The 17,740-nt window shown below is 41.7% G+C and overlaps 1 protein-coding gene across 1 annotated transcript in view; it reads right to left on the reverse strand.

The window, feature by feature from the left end:
* The window catches only part of Prkacb (protein kinase cAMP-activated catalytic subunit beta), an 89,780-nt gene extending 74,774 nt beyond the window's left edge, over positions 1 to 15,006 (reverse strand). The window contains exon 1 of the mRNA XM_051195023.1: positions 14,925 to 15,006. Coding sequence (XP_051050980.1) covers positions 14,925 to 14,970 — 46 coding nt within the window. The 5' untranslated portion in view covers positions 14,971 to 15,006. The remainder of the gene's footprint in view (positions 1 to 14,924) is intronic.
* Positions 15,007 to 17,740: the final 2,734 nt, after the last annotated feature.

The following is a 17,740-nucleotide window of genomic DNA, read 5'->3' on the forward strand; positions in this document are numbered from 1 at the left end:
CACACCCAGTGTTTCAGACCACTTCCTGTCCCTGTGGGATCAACACGTAGAACTCTCAGCTCCTTCTCCAGCACCATGTCTGCCTGCACGCTGCCATTTCCCACCATGACAATAATGGACTAAACCTCTGAACTGTAAGCCACCACCATTAAATGTTTTCCTTTATAAGAGTAGCCATGGTCATGAGTATACTTTCACAGCAACAGAAACCGTAACTAACGGGGGTGGTTGTGAGGTCTACAGCAGTATCTACGGGAGCAGGTGCTTCATCAGGTCTCACACGAGGGCTCCAAAGGGCAGTGGTGATCTCCAAAGCCACAGGAACCTGGGCCTGTTTTAGGGGATTCTCCAAATCTATTAGACATAAGTACTACATGGAGGACAAAGCAACTCTACCCAGTGGTGGAGTCAAAGAGCTGGGAGGGAGCGGCCCACCAGGAGTCATGGGAGTGACTGGTGTGTGGGAGGGCAGCCAGAGGAGAGGCTGCCTCGCAGAAGAAGCCAGAAACACTGGTGCGGAGCAGACTAAACAAGGAACTTCAGGTCTAACTCTAGCTCTGTGTTCAATGGAAGTTTCCGGTAGCACAGGATCCTTTTCCTGTACTCCCTCTTCTTCACACTGCCCATTCGTTCAGATGCAAAGGGGGTAGCTAAAGCATTCTGTAGGGAACCGATGGAAGACACCATTCTGTAGGGAATCGATGGAAGAGGCCATTTCGTCTCTAACAGAGAAAACGCTGTTACTGCTGATGAAAAGTCAAAATTACCAATGCCTACTTTGAATATATATGAATTAATTTACATACCAAATACTCAAAGTTTAAATTAAAATCACAATTAGAAATCACAGATTAATAAAGATGAGCCACAGATCAATAAGCCACCAATATAATTACATAGAAAAGCTAATCATAAGAAGTTTGCAGATCATAGCAAAGTATTCAGTAGGGCAAAATTCCAAACAGAATACATATTTGGTTAAATAGTCTATTTTAGAAAAATAATATGACTGTGTTAGAGAAAATCGTTATGTCTTTTGATAACAGACACAGATGATTAACAGAGACAAAGACACACTAACATCAGTGGTCAGCAGGAGAACAACAAATATAAGGGATCGATAAAACACTGTAATTCAAAATTAAAACTAGTTATTACCAAGAAAGTCTGACATGCTCTGAAATGTTAAAGCTCAAATAAGAAAGAAACTCACTAAGAACTGGGAAGTAGTGCTTTTTCTTCAACTGCAAAAATCTATCTGGGGACTACAGAGATAGAAAGGGCAGACCTCACAACTTACCACTAAAGTTAAGACGAATTTCTAATAATTATCATTACTTCATTACTGCCAAGAGAAAAATTCTAATGACAACCATTGCATACTTTATTAATTAAAATTTTATAGTCATTTACTGAGAACTCCTTAGACTTTGATATAACTTTTCATGCTGCTCCTGAACACATACACAATGAAAAAAACATTAAACAAAAAATACTAAAGAATTCCCAACCCTTCCATTTGGGATCTAATTTCTGAGTCATTCTGGGACTCAGTCTTTTCTGAGTTTTACGTCACTATTACAGACATTCAATGCCGAAGTGTTTCCTGCTTGGCTTTATCCCCACTTCCTCTGATTTGTTTCCTAGATGTGGATACTGATTAAGAGTCTGCGTATACAACAGTACAAGTCTGTTGCTGCTGCTGCCTGGTTGATCCTAACTATAAACCGTAAGGTTTAGAAAGCAGTCTAGTATCAAACCCTATGTAAAAAATTATTCATGTTAGACACCTTGGAATGCAGTACCCAGTTTACTTATCCACTGGGAAAAAGTATCTTTTCTGCTCTGTACTTCTGGGCTCTGCCGGAACAGATGGCTTCTATCACAGAGACATAATAAATTCCTTGACACACAGTTGAGAGTGCCACCTGGGTGTTCTGGATGCACCACTTCACTGAAACGTAGGCGAGGGGAGTCCCTGTCTTTGCATGACTCAGCAGCGAGGCACCGTCTCCTGCCATAAGATGCAGGAGATGCACAGCACACTGTAGACACATGCAATCTTGAGAGTATCATCCGGTGATTTCCATAGTAATGACAACAGATAGAATTTGCCAATCCACTATGATAACCCTTGATTTATCGAGGTACAAATTATAGGGGTATAAAAGTAACACATACTTGGTAGAAACTGTATTTTAAATTTAGAATTTTCATCTTTTCCCAGGCTGGCAATATGAATTAAGCTATGTTTTTGAGATGCCGGGCACTGGAAGTGAGGTGAGGCTCCCAATTGACATGATAGTCTTACTTGCTATGATGCTAAGCCATCATGGTGCTCAACACATTCTTCTTTAAAGTATTTTCAGCTTGGCTTATCAGAGTAGTCACCAATAACTGTCTGAACTACTCCCATGACAAAGCACCCATCCTATCTTATACAGTGTTGGTGGGAACGTGGGGTCAATGATAAAGGTATAACAGCAATTTCCAAACAGGATGACTATATTGGCTACCCATAAATAGTACCTTCTCGGATTTATGTGTGTGTATGTATTGCTTGTTTACATAAATACCTAGTTCCTTTTCTGCTTTCCTCAATAATTAGATGTTATGATTATGGAAATTTTAACTTTATAATTTAGCACCTGAACCGCAAGAACAACTAAACTATTTGAACAAGGTCATCATGTCTGAGGCGGAGCATATGGTGAATGCCCTTGCTGGGGACCAACAGTAGAAAGAGGTAAATAGGTAGGTGAGGAACAGACATGCTGGAGGCCACAGAGGGGCTTACCTCACACCGTTCCCTTTCCCTGTGCTGATGGAGGAGGGGGCGCTAGAAATGGACTCGCTATTGCTGAAGTCTGGGAAACAAACCAAGCCTCCTGCTATGAGCACTCCCTTACTGTGCGTGCGAAGCTCCACTTTCCGAGTAACAGCAAAGGTCACATTGGTGTTTAAGACAAAGGTGGTACAAAGTCATACATAGAATAATTACAGTATTTGAGACCCCGAATATTGTGATGCCTAACTACTTTTGCTTTCAAATTACTGAAAATTGTTTTTCCTTCTTTTGAGACAAGATCATATTATGTAACTTAAATGGGCCTTGAACTTGTGGTCCACCTGCATCTGGTCTCCCTAGTGACAGGGTTACATGTGTTTCCAGCACAGGCTGTTTCCGTCTTCTCAGTTAGGCTTTGGATCTTGAAATGAAAAAAAAAAAAACCTAACCAAACAAAACAAAACAAGAATAATTTAGAATATTCTACCTTTATATGTAGTAACTGTTTTCTGTTTATAAACTTATTTTTATGAGAAAAAAAAAATCTACCTCACTTTCATCAGTAAAAGAAATGTGTACTGTGGATGGTATGAAATCACTCATGAGCAAAGTTAACCAACAGATCGTGTGAATAAGAAACAAAAGAGGGCGGCAAATGTCAAAAATGGCCACGAGATAGTCCAACTATTAGACAACACCACTGACATTACACACCGCTGATAAAATGTGATGATCCCTAAGATCTGTGTCCAGTGCCGGAGCCCCTCCCGCTGAAGCCAGGGACCCTGACAGGCAGCTGCTGCTCTGGAAACAGGCCTTAGCGACCAATGGATGTTATGATAAGGCTTTATCCTCAGTATCCAAATAATTAATGGCAAAGAATAACCATAATAATGATGGAATTCTAACTATACATAGAATTAAAATACATTTCAATACAGCTAGGATTAAGGCAGTGGGTGACCAATAGTATGACATGGCTCTTAACACTCACTGGAATTTATAAGGTAATAATCTCATATTACAGTGTATTAAGTCATGGACAAATACAATGTTTAGGGAAACCGAGAAAAGTAGAACTTAAAACTAACAAGTGAACAATAAGTGTTGATCAGGAAGATCTGAAAGAGTGAAGAAAGGAGTCGGGTGACAAACACCACAGGAAACAAGTGACAAGCGCTAATCCAAATATAGTAGCAAATACCTCAGTCTATAAAGAGATTATATCAGAAAATACAAATAGTTAGAGTCGACTAGTAAAACCTCAATTATTGTAGCAGAGCCCTTACATATAAGCACTGAGAAGCTTAAAGATACTAAGAAAATTATGTCATGAATATGCTAGTAAGATTAAAGGATGAACAAAACTAATGCCTGACAAACTAAAGAAAGACATATTATAAAGACAGGAAGTAATTTAAAAGAAAAAATTATAAAATCATTTAAAATGAAATTTGGCAGCCTGGAAGGAAACACACAGATGCAGTGAGGTACTTTAAATATTTGCCTATAACTAACAGACTAAAAGATAATCAATAAAAATAAATAATCCTGACTCACATAATGACCGAATTTGTCTAAAACTGTACGATGGTGTTTGAGGATTGGGAGAACACTGTTAGCAGCAACTACAGCAGATATACCCTTCAAAAGCAACAGGATGTTTTACCAACAGGATTTTTTACCAGAAATAATTATACCCTACATAGTGGTTCATATATCAAGTCCCAAAATTTTAAGACTGAAAGTCTTTCCAAATACAGTCTTGTCCCAATGAAATTAAACTAAAAAAATTCAAACATTTGAAAACAAAACATTAGAGGACATTAATCAAAGAAAATGTCATTAAAAAATCTAAATATGTAGGGAAGCTTTAACAAACTAAACTCACCCTCTACATAAAAAATACAGAATGATATTTCCCAACTAAGCTGAGCTTTTTCTAGATGTACAATATTGGTTTAACATTCAAAACTGGTATCTGTAAAGTGACATTTACTAGATTACCCATTGTTTTAATTTGTTTTCTGTTGCTGCGATAAATGCTGTGAACAAAAGTAACCTGGAAACGAGCTTACAGGATTACACTTGCAGGTCAGTCAGTCATTGAGGGACAGGAGGAGAGGAGCTCCAGGCATAGCACCAGTGGCAAGAATCACGAGGAACACTGCCTGTGGGTGTGCTCTCTGCCTGTGCGCAGCTAGCTTTCTTACAGCACAGATCCACCTGCTTAGGGACGTTGGTACCTTCAGTGGGCTGGATCCTCACATGTCAATCAGCCATCTATCAAGACAATCTTTCACAAATAAGCCACAGGTCAATCGGATATGGGCAATCCCCCAATGACTCTGGGCTGTGTCAAGCTGACAGCTGAAGCCAGCTAGGATACCCATTGTCTATTATATATGTACAGATTCTTACACACATAATAATGATATTGTATACTCACAAATGTATATGAGGTTATATACTACATGTGCATATATATATACATAATATATAATTTGTGTGTGTCAGACAAAGAGTAGACCTTCTTTAATCATATAAAGGTGTCATTAAAGGGACACTCTTGAAAGGACACTGAGATCCAGAGCCTCCCTATAGCCATCTGCTTTCTGGCTTCCACAAGGTGAAGTTTTGCCCTACCACCACATCTGTCATCAAGAGTCAAAACAAATCCTCCCGTCTTGTAAGATCTCAGGTATTCTGTCACAGCAACAGTAACAATAAAAAGAATCCAGTACTACACACACATGCACACACCTTATAATTAATAAAATTACCAAGATTCCTAGATAGGTCAATATAAAAGACCTCAGAACTACAAGCCGAAGATGAAACATTCTCCCCTTTGAATATATGTGACTTCCCATCTGCTATCTCATTTTCTCCATGACATATGAGACAAGATTATCACTAGCAGAAGAAGACAGCGGAAAAGCCAGACAGAAGAATGAAACAGAATTCATGAAGAATGGAAGTTGTTCAGAGAAATGTAATAAAACTGCCATGACGCTGACAGCCCATTGAAGGTGACAATGAATTTATAGCACCCTTCCACATGGCTTTCCCCAAGTGTTCATGACTGACAGCATGAGGAGGGGTAGCTGAGTCTCCCAGAGTTGGGTTTTATCAAGCAGATATGGTAAAAAGAATTGCAAAGGGTTTTGGGTACCATATCATCTCAACTGGTTAAAAAAAGGAGGATGAAGTGAGAGGCCCAGTGGAGGAGTGGATATGAGCCTTTTAAAGACACTGTATTCAGAGAACGACAGCCACACTGGGCAATCACGGGAACAGTTCATGGATATGACAGGTTCTTGATGAGATGAGATATCCAAATATGACAGAGAAGGAGGTTACAGATAGCAAGGCCAGGTTTCTGAGACCCAGTGATGATGGATGGTTCACCACACAGAATTTGAAACCACTCAAAATGAATGCAGGCCTTAAGACCTCAAAGAGATTGCCCATGTTTTTGGTGACTAAGAAGCTAGCATGACACAGATGGAAATCATAGCAATAAAAGGTAGCTGTAGTGCAGATGAGCCACAGATGCCTCAAAAGAGGGAGTTTTCAAAAGGAAAACATTTTTCTTAATCCAGTATCTACTACCTCCCTGAGAACAATTTTCTTCTCCCAATTAAAGTATTGTAAGTTGAGGGCTGGACAGATCATTCAGTGCTTAAAAGCTTGTATGAGTTAGGTTCCCAGCATCCATTTCAGGAACTCAAGACTCCCTGTAACTCCAGCTCCAGATGGATCTGACATTTCTAGGTTTCAGAGGTACTTGCATGTACACACACACACACACACACACACACACACACACACACACACACACACACACACACACACACACTCACTTTAAAAGAAGTGATATTTCTTTGAAATATTAAACTGTTCTTTACTAAAGAAAGGCAACACTATCAGGTAAAGTAGCTATTATCCCCAAATGGTCAATGCATTAAAGTACTCTCCAAAGGGGGGGGGGTGTCATGTGGGGGTTAAAAACATTTCCAAAATAGAATTTAATTTAAAAATGTTTATCTACATGGATGTTTTGCATGCATGAATGTCTGTGCATGCCCAGTGCCTGTTGAGGCTAGATGAGGATAACAGACTCTGGAAATGGAGTTACAGATGTTTGTGAGGCACCATGTGGGTGCTAGGAACTGAAGCCATGACCTTTGCAAGAGCACACATGCTCTTAACCACTGAGCAATCTCTAACGTATCTAAACCCAATAACCATTCATGATTTTAGTTTCCACCACAACATGAACCAACAACCCTGGCACACCCTGGAGTGAAAACATTGAACAAGCTCTCTGCTTTCCATACATGTAAAAGTGTCATAGGCCATATTTCTGGACCTGCAGCCATACCATGTCATTCCTGCCATGATGGACTCCATCCCTCTGCACCCTTAGGCACAGCTTCTAGTTCATCACCCATGTACTCCCAGAGGAGTTCAATGAAGCATGAAGTAGTCAAGGTCGAGCTACTATTTAATAATGACAATCTCCCCACAAAAGGCACAATGCCCAGTATAACATGGGTCAGTTAATACCTATGAAGACAGAGGGAAATGCAGAGCTGGTGATGGGAGATGTCATTCTGTATATGTTTCTCATACTGGTTAATAAATAAAGCACTGTTGGCCAATAGGACAGGAAGATAGGAGGGACTAGGAGACAAGGAGGAAGAGGAAGTACTAAGGAGAGCCAAGATGGAGAGTCTGGAGAAAGCAATATGCCAGCCGGCTCCCCGGTAACAGAAATACATAGATCAGCAGAAATGGGTTAATAATTAAGGCAGAGCTAGCCGATAAGAAATAAGTAACCAGGCCAAAAGATTATATCGAATACAGAGTCTCTGTGTGTTATTTGGGGCTGGTGTGGCGGCGGGACAAGACCAGCAGCGGCAGGCGGAAAAACCGTACTCCTTACAAGCGGGCTTTGATGAGACCACAATGATGAGTACAATCTCAAAAGTTTTATGCCCTGAAACAAAACTTCAACTTTGTTCACTTATAGAAAGAAGCAAGTGACCTTCCCCAGCCAGAGGATGTAGATGGAGGCTTGATGTCTCAGGCAGGATTTGTGACAGCTTCAAGAGCCATGTGAAAGATTTATGTCAATGGCTCCTGTACTATTTATGCTAAAATGAAGACAGGCTACAGACTATTGTTCAGTGTAAAAGCTTCTGGACTGTTTTTTGGAGGTCAAAGTGGAAGTTCATCATAATCACACTACCTGGAGCTGAGGTAGCTGGATCCTCGTTCATAACCATGAAGATGGTAGTCCTCGTTCATAACCATGAAGATGGTAGTTTTAGTCATAAAGGGGTATGGGATTCAGTAAGTGATTTTAATGAAGTCCAAACCACCTAGGAGCTTTTAAAATCATACAGTGCAGAAAGCTGACTATGTAGGCATCTCCAATATGTAAAAAGAAGAGGATTCAACATCACATGATCTTACAAAGAATAGAAGACTTATGAACAAAGATTGACAGGTCCAGGTCTCCTAGGACTCAGCTGCCTTCCCCTTGAGTCTCCTTGTTGCCAATGCTCTGTGCCCAACCCCTTCTCTACAGCAGCCTTCTGCAGGCCGTTTGCACCAAGGAAAAGTCCTATGTACATCCACTATCCAGAAGTCCCTCTTTCAATGCCTTTGCTGATGCAGGTAAGGGAGATGACCTGCTTCCTGCTGGCACCGAGGATTGTGTCCATGTAAGAATTCAACAGAGAAACATCAGGAACACCAAGGAATTGTTGATGACTGCAACAGAAAAAAACTAGTGAAGGCATTTAAGAAATTTGTCTGTGATGGTGCTGTAATTGAGCATCTCCATACATGTAAATCAACCTCAGGGGGACCAGCATAAGAACATATGTCAGCTGCTGATAGATTGGGCAGGCTAAGGATGCCCAGCTGGAAGTACATGGTTTTCAGTGTTGCAGTACTCTGGAGCTTGTGAGGATTTTCTTATAATGAGTAGATTTTCCCTTCTGTCACTTGTCACAGGTTTAAAACTCTCACAGCTTGCATAAAGTAACCATTTGGGAATCTACATTTAACATGGACTAGTCTAACTCTATCATACAATAAATTGAAACGAGCCATTTTAAAAAAAAAAAAAACATCTAGCTTGTGGGATAGATGCTGTTGAAAACTACAGTAAAGTCTTGATTTTGTATGTGCTCTCTCTCTGCCTTGTAATTTTGTTATCACTATATGTGATAAATATGTATAAATATTTAAAATTCTGCTACACTTAATGCTAAATCAATATACTAGGTTATTTTACTGTTTAGAAAATTTCCTGGCCAAGAAGTCCTGTTACCGTTTTGTACACATATTGTTTGGCACCCTTCGGCGCTTTTGATATTTCAATGGCTTGTCCTGATCTATCAGCTGCTAAAGAACTGTGGTTTGTATAGTAGGCCATGCTCTTCTTTCTCCCTCTAAGTATTTACAGCAGCAGTTTCAACCTGTGGGTCCTGACCCCCTTGGGGCTGCACACCAGATATTTACATTATGATTCTTCACAGAAACAAATACAGTTATGAAGGAGCAATGAAATACATTTTCTGATTGGGTCAACACAACATGAGAAACTGTATTAAAAAATCACAGCACTAGGAAGGTTGGGAACTACTGGTTTATAGTATCCCTTATCTGGAATTTTCAGATATTTATGTCAGGGCTTTTGGGGTCTATATTGGGATGCAAAGTAGGTTTCCTAGGAATTCCATGGCAGCAGCTCCTCTGGGGTCTTGTTTTCAAATCTAATGGTTTGAACCACATCCCTACATGTGAACATTTGATTATTTTCATTCCATCACTGTCTCTTCCCACCTAGTTCCATTGCGGCCACAAGAGTTTTGACCATTTGTGTTTCTACTTAATATTCAAAATGTGGATTGAAGGGATGGATATCTGTGCTTTGATGTTCTCTGGCAGGGTTGCTCTATAAGCAGAGGGATCAAACAGGTATGCACTCACAAAGCTGAAATGAACCAAGGTGAAAGGGAGATTCCTGGCCAGTGTCTTTTACTGTAACTTGGTCATTTAGCAGATGCTAGTTTTTCTTCTAAACTGCTGTAATACTTGTTCCAAATTACTCTTCCTCCATCAACCTGCCTGGCAGGGACTCATGTGTAACTGAGTTACAGCAACCTTCCCAGGTATATTGTTAGGTATGTGTGTGACGTCAGAATGTGCAGGCAGTATGGTATGACCTGTAACAACCCAGCAACAGTGGGTCTATTGACACTGCTTACACTGCTATTATAGGTCTCCAGGAAGGTCAGTTCTGCTTTGTTTTAAGCAGTTTCTTTCTTCTTGCCCTCACATATAAATCAAAGCAGAATAGAGTCTTGCTTCAGCTTTGTTTTTGCGCAGCAATTGAGTCAAGTAGTCTGTTTGGAAGGAAAAGCTGTGTAAGCATTTTTATATAAAATAAAATAGATGTGTATTAAAAACACACATGCTGATAGGCAGTGTTTCTGCCTCACAGATCACATTGTCCAGCAAAGAAAACAAAGCAGCTGGAGTGCCACAAACACAGTTGGAGCATTTTAAGCAGAACTCAACAGGCAACTGCAGACAACTTGGGAATTTTGCACCCTTCGCTATAGAAATTCCCATGCTCCATTTCCTCCCGGTACCAAATCCAGGCCCATGTGCCCTATGCCTTACCACAGAGTTGTGAGCAGCTATCTTCCAGCTTGAGGACAAGAGTCAAGCCTCACTTTTATTTGCAACTATACTTCGTACAGTGTCCGGTGGGAGGCAGACAGTAAGTACTGACTAAGAATGATCAAAGGACTGAATGAATGACAAATACATGAATTTTTTTTTTTTTGTTTAAGTCTAATTTACAGGATGATTTATCTTGGAACTGAAGGTGAACATGAAACATAATCTCCCTTATGAACATAAATGACTCCTGTTCTCCCTGGAAGCTGAACTAGTACACAAGGAGCTGTTTCAGCAGAAGTATATTTTCTTATATTTATTACTAAGTACCAGCAAAAGGAATTTCAGGCAACTTCATGAGTATATGTAGATTACTAAACTAAAATTTGTTCACCAACTTTATAAATTGTTACTTAGAAGAAATGTTGACAGTTTTGAGAAAACATAAAGCTGGAATTTTGTTTCTCTAAATACACTCGTGATTACCAAATTACCAAAATTACAGAAAGAAGGGATAGCGTTTTTATTAAATGTAAAGACAGCTCTGTCAAAAACATGCGCTGCCAATACACCAAACACCCATTAGACAGGCAAAAGGTAAAATGTCAGCTCTTGATGGCAGCAGCAGCATTTTGAGTTCTCAGTAGCTCCATCTGGGTAGAAGCTTCTTCACTTAGCAGTATAAGTGGAGAGCATGTCTATCACCAAAGGAGCTGGGTTATATGGAACTATGTGGAAGTACAGGAAGATGCAAAATTCTCAACACATTAACAATAGCAATATAAGTTCAAGCAACGTTTTGGCTTGCTAAGATAAGGCACATATTTAGAAATGAGTAACAAACAAACATACAGCAATGGAGGATCTAAGGGTGTAAAGTTACCTACGGTTAATTTAGTATTTTTACGACATTAAATAAATACCTGCAAGGTACCTTAGCCTTTTGTTTCACAGGTCATGATATGAATTCAGAGAATGGGACAGGAAAGACAATTACTCTTATTTCAGACAGAATATCTAAATAAAGCCATTACTGAAAGCAACCACAGTGTAATACAACTGGTCAACTGAAACAAATTGTGCACTATTCTGTGGGCCCTGAAGTTGACTTTGCACTGGATACTCCGACTGCTCAGCATAATCCATTGGGATCCCAGGTTCTGAGATCAGCTTGCCTGAGTTCAAATGTCACTCCTTGATTAGCTACCATTCAATCTTAAGCAAGTTACACATCACGTTACCAGATTTTGAAAGTGAGGCACCATTAGAAGCACTCCATAGGATTTGAAGAGATAGGCAGGGCAGTGCATAGCGCCTAGAGAAGTAGGCACACACTGGTTCTCAAAATCTGTTAAGAATCTTGTTTGCATTTGTTGAACCTGTTGTACTGATGACTTCCTCTGATCAATTTCAATGGACTCTAAAGATCTTTTTTCTTCTTCCTTTTTCTTTTGAGGCAATGTCACTATTGCTCACCTAAACTTGCTATACAGAACAAGCTGGCCTTGAACTCGGAGATCAACCTGCCTCTGCCTCTCCAGTGCTGAGATCAACAGCGTGTACCACTGTCAAGGTCATTTCCAAAAATGATCGTTACGATACAGGGTGGCTTTCCTACTTCTAATCATGGGAGAATTAACAACCAAATTTCAAGCAAGTTTCACCCACAGACCTGAACATGCTTATCATGCACAGCCCCATAGGTACCTTATAGTTGTTATTTATTTTTTAAAAAATAAAAATACTTCCCATATTTGTATTAGTAAGGCTATGTGAATAACAAACTTAATTCAAATTAAACAGATGTGAATTACAAGGACTGAAAACCTCTGAGACTCTTGGATTCCTGTTTCTAAAAGTTTATGGGTATATTAACTAATGTTTAAATAAGTACACTCAAATTTTGAAAGGCATTTATTTCAAAAATAATTTTTAAAACACACAGGAGAAGTATAAATGGCAAAGGTTGTTCCTTGAAACACCCCAATTCTCTAAGGAACTCAAATTAATTTCTCTCTAGAAACTGTGGCAAACAGAATAGAGTCCTTTATATTTGTGAGTACAGGGGAAGAGTTTAATGAGCCCAACACAAGCCCCAGATAGTCAAACATAACTAAAGACAAACAAACAAAAAAGCCAACAAAACAAAACACCAAAAACCCTTCTCATTTATCTTTATGCCCAGCTTCATCCTTTAGGAGTATTTTTAGAACTAAGCTCTAGAATTACCTGTCTGTGGGAGGCTTATTCCTCGTCAAACCAAAAATCTTACCTTCATATCTTTAATTAGCTCTTCAAATCAAACACTTCCCTACTGATAATTTTCTGAGTTCTAATTTTACTTTCAGAATGTTAGCATTTACATTTTACCTTTCAGGTGGCACTAAATAGTAAAATTTTAATATTTTGTCTACAGGGTATAAAACTAAACCCAAAGCACTTGGTAAATATTCTGAAAAAAGATGGATTGATTACTTAGTGATGCAGGATGCAAACAGAACACGAGAGCTGCCCTTTACTATTGTTAAAAACATGACCTCAAACCCAGCTTCCTCAGTGGTCTGGCACTTGAGAAGGGATGAATGCATAGACTGAGCTCTTAATGTATGTTTATAAAAGCATGTTCTGTGTATCAAGGGAAATTTAAATAATTACATTCAAATTTTGAGCCACAAAATTTCAAGAGTAATACAGAACAGTTAGGTGTGTAACGATATGACATTAAAGCATAATGCAAGGTCTCTGCTTACAGAAGGACCTCAACACACACCAGCTAACGTTGCTTCCAATGAAGCCACAGAGCTGAACCACAAATGACTCATTTGACTTACCCATGAGATAACACTTGCTATCTTCCTCTGGTACTTCACAACATTTTTTCAAACTATTACAATGATCTTAATTTCTACAAATAAATTTACACAAGATTCTGTCGTAGCTACCAATTTCAATTAACACTGTCAAGGAGAAAACTGGTTTGGAAGCTTAGTAGCAGAAATATACGGATTACAGGAGAGTGGACGGCCATTAAATACATAAGAACTGTGCAAGTACTTGCTAAGAAATTCACTGAGCTGATTCAACTGCCAAGCACGTGTTCATAACACAATTAACACCCACATTGTACAAGAGGAATGGGAAACAGCAATGTCAAGAGGGTATAAAACCTTGTCATCCTTCATCCTTTGTGGCTCTGGACAACAGTCACTACTACATTTGCACAATTAATAGAAGAACATAGAAGTTCTACTTCTACATTGGCTTTTCAAAGTCTCCTAACAGCTTTTAGGCTGTTCGTGTAAGTTTCTGGAACAAATCTTACTGATGAAACATACACCATAAAATCTGACTTTGTTGTTTACATTACACAAAACGTATAGCTAAGAGACCTCTTCAGTCAATTCAGTTTTGCTTTGTTCATACAGGACCAAATTATCAGGTTAGCTTCATCTCTTAGAAACACAGACACAAACGGGGAGACATTATTTACATAAATATGAACAATTGCCAGGCTTACTTCAAGCGCTGAGGCACAGTTTACCTACGGTAATGTAACAAACAGCAAGTACCTTTTACTTACTCTGAATCATAAACTCCAATATGAATAATATGAACGCTATAACGGCACACAATTTTTCCTTCACAACCTGTTACACTACTATACGTGTATATGCATGAGCTTAAATATAAAACCAGATTGCCAGACATAAATTCAATTTCCACGGCCCCTTTTTGTCTTGAGATCTGGTGTAAAGTCCTGAATGCGTGCACTCTCAGGTCTCAGAAGGAACCAACCGACAGTGTCTGGAAGCAGCGCACTCCAACTGAGAATGAAGGACCTTTAAGTTTCTACAGGCACCCTGACACATTCCTGGATGTCTAGAGTAAAAGCAAACCTGTCTCACATTTCTTTTTTCCCTCGAATGGACAAAGTTGCTGCTTGTGTTTACGTTTGCCATCTCTAATCTTGGGGTGAAAGAAAGATCCTTCCACGCCAGGGGTTGACGCCACCTTTGGAGACCCGCAGGGGAGCTCACCTTACGCTAAGATCGGAATGGATTCGGGGGATGGAGGAAAAAAAGAGTCAACTCAACCCCGAAGCACTACCTGTAGCTCCCTACCAGAGGGTCAGGGTGCTGGGGGCGCCGGGAGAAGGGAGGGGAGCGCAGGGCGCGATCACAAAAGGGACTTCTTTTCGAGGACCATATTTGGGGAAGCCTTCCAGACCGCGGCGGTCCTCCTCGCCGCAGGGCGAAAGGGAATCACCGCGGGGACCGCTGGGCAGCGCCCGCCCGCCCGCTCCCTGCGCTCGGCCTGGCCCTCACCCCCGAGGCCCGAGTGGGGGAGGGACCGAGAGCGAGGCGGCCGCGCTCCGGGGCCCCGGGACTGCGAGGGGGGCGGCGCTGCGAGGCCGCGGGGCTGCACTCACCGCTCTCCACCTCGCTGCCTTTCTTGGCGATCGCGGTGTTCCCCATGGCCCGGGCGGCGGCGGTGGCGGCGGTGGCGGCGGAGGGAGGGAGGGAGGGGCCGGGCCGTCCCGCCGGCCGCAGTGCAGCAGCTCCCGCTCTGGCTCGGCCCCGGGTGCGCGGAGCGGCCGGGTGCGGGGCGCAGAGCGAGGCGGCGAGCTCCGGGGCGGCGCGGCGGCGGCGGCGGCGGCGGCCACTCCCCCTCCCCGAGCCCGCCCTCCAGGCGCGCCCCCGGCCCCGCGCGTCCCCGCCCTCCAGGCGCGCCCCCCGGCCCCGCGCGTCCCCGGCCTCCAGGCGCGCCCCCGGCCCCGCGCGTCCCCGGCCGCCAGCCGCGCCCCCGGGGCGGAGCGCGACCTCGGCCGGAGCGCCTCCCGGAAGTGACGTGCGCAAGCCCCCTCCCGCGCGGAGTCTCTCTCCGTCCGTCCGTCTGTCTGTGCGCGGCCGGGGCGGCGATGCCTCGTTCTCCGCCGCGGTTGTTCAAGTTGCGCTCGGAGGCCAGTTCCGAGGTAGCGGAGGGACGTGGAAACCGTTAGCTTCGAAGAACCGCGAAGCCTTCCTCGGCGTGGCATCCGGTGCCCTAGGGCCCGGCGGGGGGCACAGTGCCGGGGCTCGGTCTGCTCCAGCTTCCGGGCCGCGTGGGTTCCGCATGCACTCGCTGCTCCCACGCGAGGGAGACCCGTCTGCAGGAGCCCCTGGGCGTCCTGCGGACCCAGCATCAGCCAGGGATGCCCGCGCTCTGCTCCTAACTGTCACTGGAGCTTCTAACCTTTGCTCTTCTCCCAACACACCGGGCCCATCACCTACTTCTTGATAGGTTATTCCTTCCCGAGTTCGCACGCCCTGGTCCCACCGGTTTCCTAAGGGGAAACGTTACTAATTTTGCAGCAGGTCTGTTGGGTGCATCATCGCAGTTACCAACTTCATGCGCAGATTTCAAAATAAACACATTCCCAATTGTATGTTGCGCTTGTATGCATCTTAAGAGTGCTAGGATTTTCAGTTAAGCCTACTAGGAAATTACACGTTCCTCTAGTAGTTTTTGTTCAGTATTCTTTTGAGCTTTTCTATGTGAGCACACATTCCAAATTTAGAACAGAAAGATTAACTTCTGAAAGGGCAGAGACCATGGAAATGTACTTTTTGCCTTTGGAGCACCAACTGCAGTTGCCGTTTAATAGGTGGGTGGCTGTTGACTTGAAAGTAATACCAGGAGGTTTTTCAGTATGATTTTTAAGTTTTGTTACTGGAAAAAAAAAAAAGGCAGTGGTGACTGTGAAAGATTATAAACAACTTCATCCTATTTCTTACTGTCAATTAAGTAAATTACCAAACATGTTCACCCGGTATATTGCATTCTAAGAGTTATACAAATAGTAACTAGCTTATCCTAATAGGATCCCTTTCAAAAATGTAACATTACCATAATTGTTTTCTTAACATCCATCTGGGGCAAAGACATAGCACCTCACAAAAGTCAGATTGCTGTATGATTGTTTCAATTTAAAACAAATTGAAGAGTTATAACTTCAGAACGCTTACGAAACAAGTGAAAGACCTATATAATAAGAACTTTGTGTCTTTAAAGAAAGAAATTAAACAAGATACGAGAAAATGGAAAGATCTCCCATGCTCTTGGATAGGTAGGATAAACATAGTAAAAATGGCTATCTACAGATTCATTGCAATCCGGTCAAAATCCCAGCACAATTCTTCACCGACCTTGAAAGGATAATAATCAACTTATTTATGGAAAAACAAAAGACCCAGAACAGCCAGAACCACCCTGTAAAATGAAGGAACTTCAGGATGCATCACCATCCCTGACTTCAAGCTCTACTATAGAGCTATAGTCCTGAAAACAGCTTGGTATTGACACAAAAATAGACAGGTAGACCAATGGAAATGAATTGAAAATTCTGATATTAACCCACACACCTATGAATACCTGCTTATTGACAAAACAACTAAAATTATACAATGGAAGGAGGAAAGACTCTTCAACAAATGGTGCTGGCACAACTGGATGATGGTGTGTAGAAGACTGCAGACAGACCCATGTCTATTATCATGCACGAACTTAAGTCCAAATGGATCATAGACCTCAACATAAATTCAGCCACACTGAACCTCTCAGAAGAGAAAATGGGAGGTTCCCTTGAACAAACTGGTATAGGAGACCGCTTCCTGAACATAATACCAGTAGCACAGACACTGAGATCAACAGTTAATAAATTAATAAATGGGACCCCCTGAAACTGAGAAGCTTCTGTAAGGCAAAGGACACAATTGAAAAGACCAAACAGCAGCCCACAGATTGGGTAAAGATCTTCACCAACCCCACATCTGGCAGAAGGTTGATCTCCAAAGTATAAAAAGAACTCAAGAAACTAGTTACCCAAACACCAAAAAAAAGGGGGAGTACAGAACTGAATAGAGAACTCTCAATAGAGGAATCCAAAATGGTCGAAAGACACTTAAGAAAGTGCTCAGTATCCTTAGCCACCAGGGAAAAGCAAATCAAAACAACTCTGAGATACCATCTTACTCCCATCAGAATGGTTAAAATTAGAAACATGAGTAACAGCTTATGCTGGAGAGGATGTGGAGAAGGGAACACTCCTCAAGCTAGCAGATAGAACATTGTTTCTGGAAGGCAGTTTACATGCCATTCAGATAATATCTAAGGATGAGAAGATTAAAAACATGGAATCATTTGTAGTTGTAGAAAGTAAGAAACTGACTGATGCAATGAAGTCTCTAGAAAGTTATTTGATTCAAG

The sequence above is a fragment of the Phodopus roborovskii genome, unplaced genomic scaffold (assembly GCF_943737965.1).
Source record: "Phodopus roborovskii unplaced genomic scaffold, PHOROB, whole genome shotgun sequence".
NCBI lineage: Eukaryota > Metazoa > Chordata > Mammalia > Rodentia > Cricetidae > Phodopus > Phodopus roborovskii.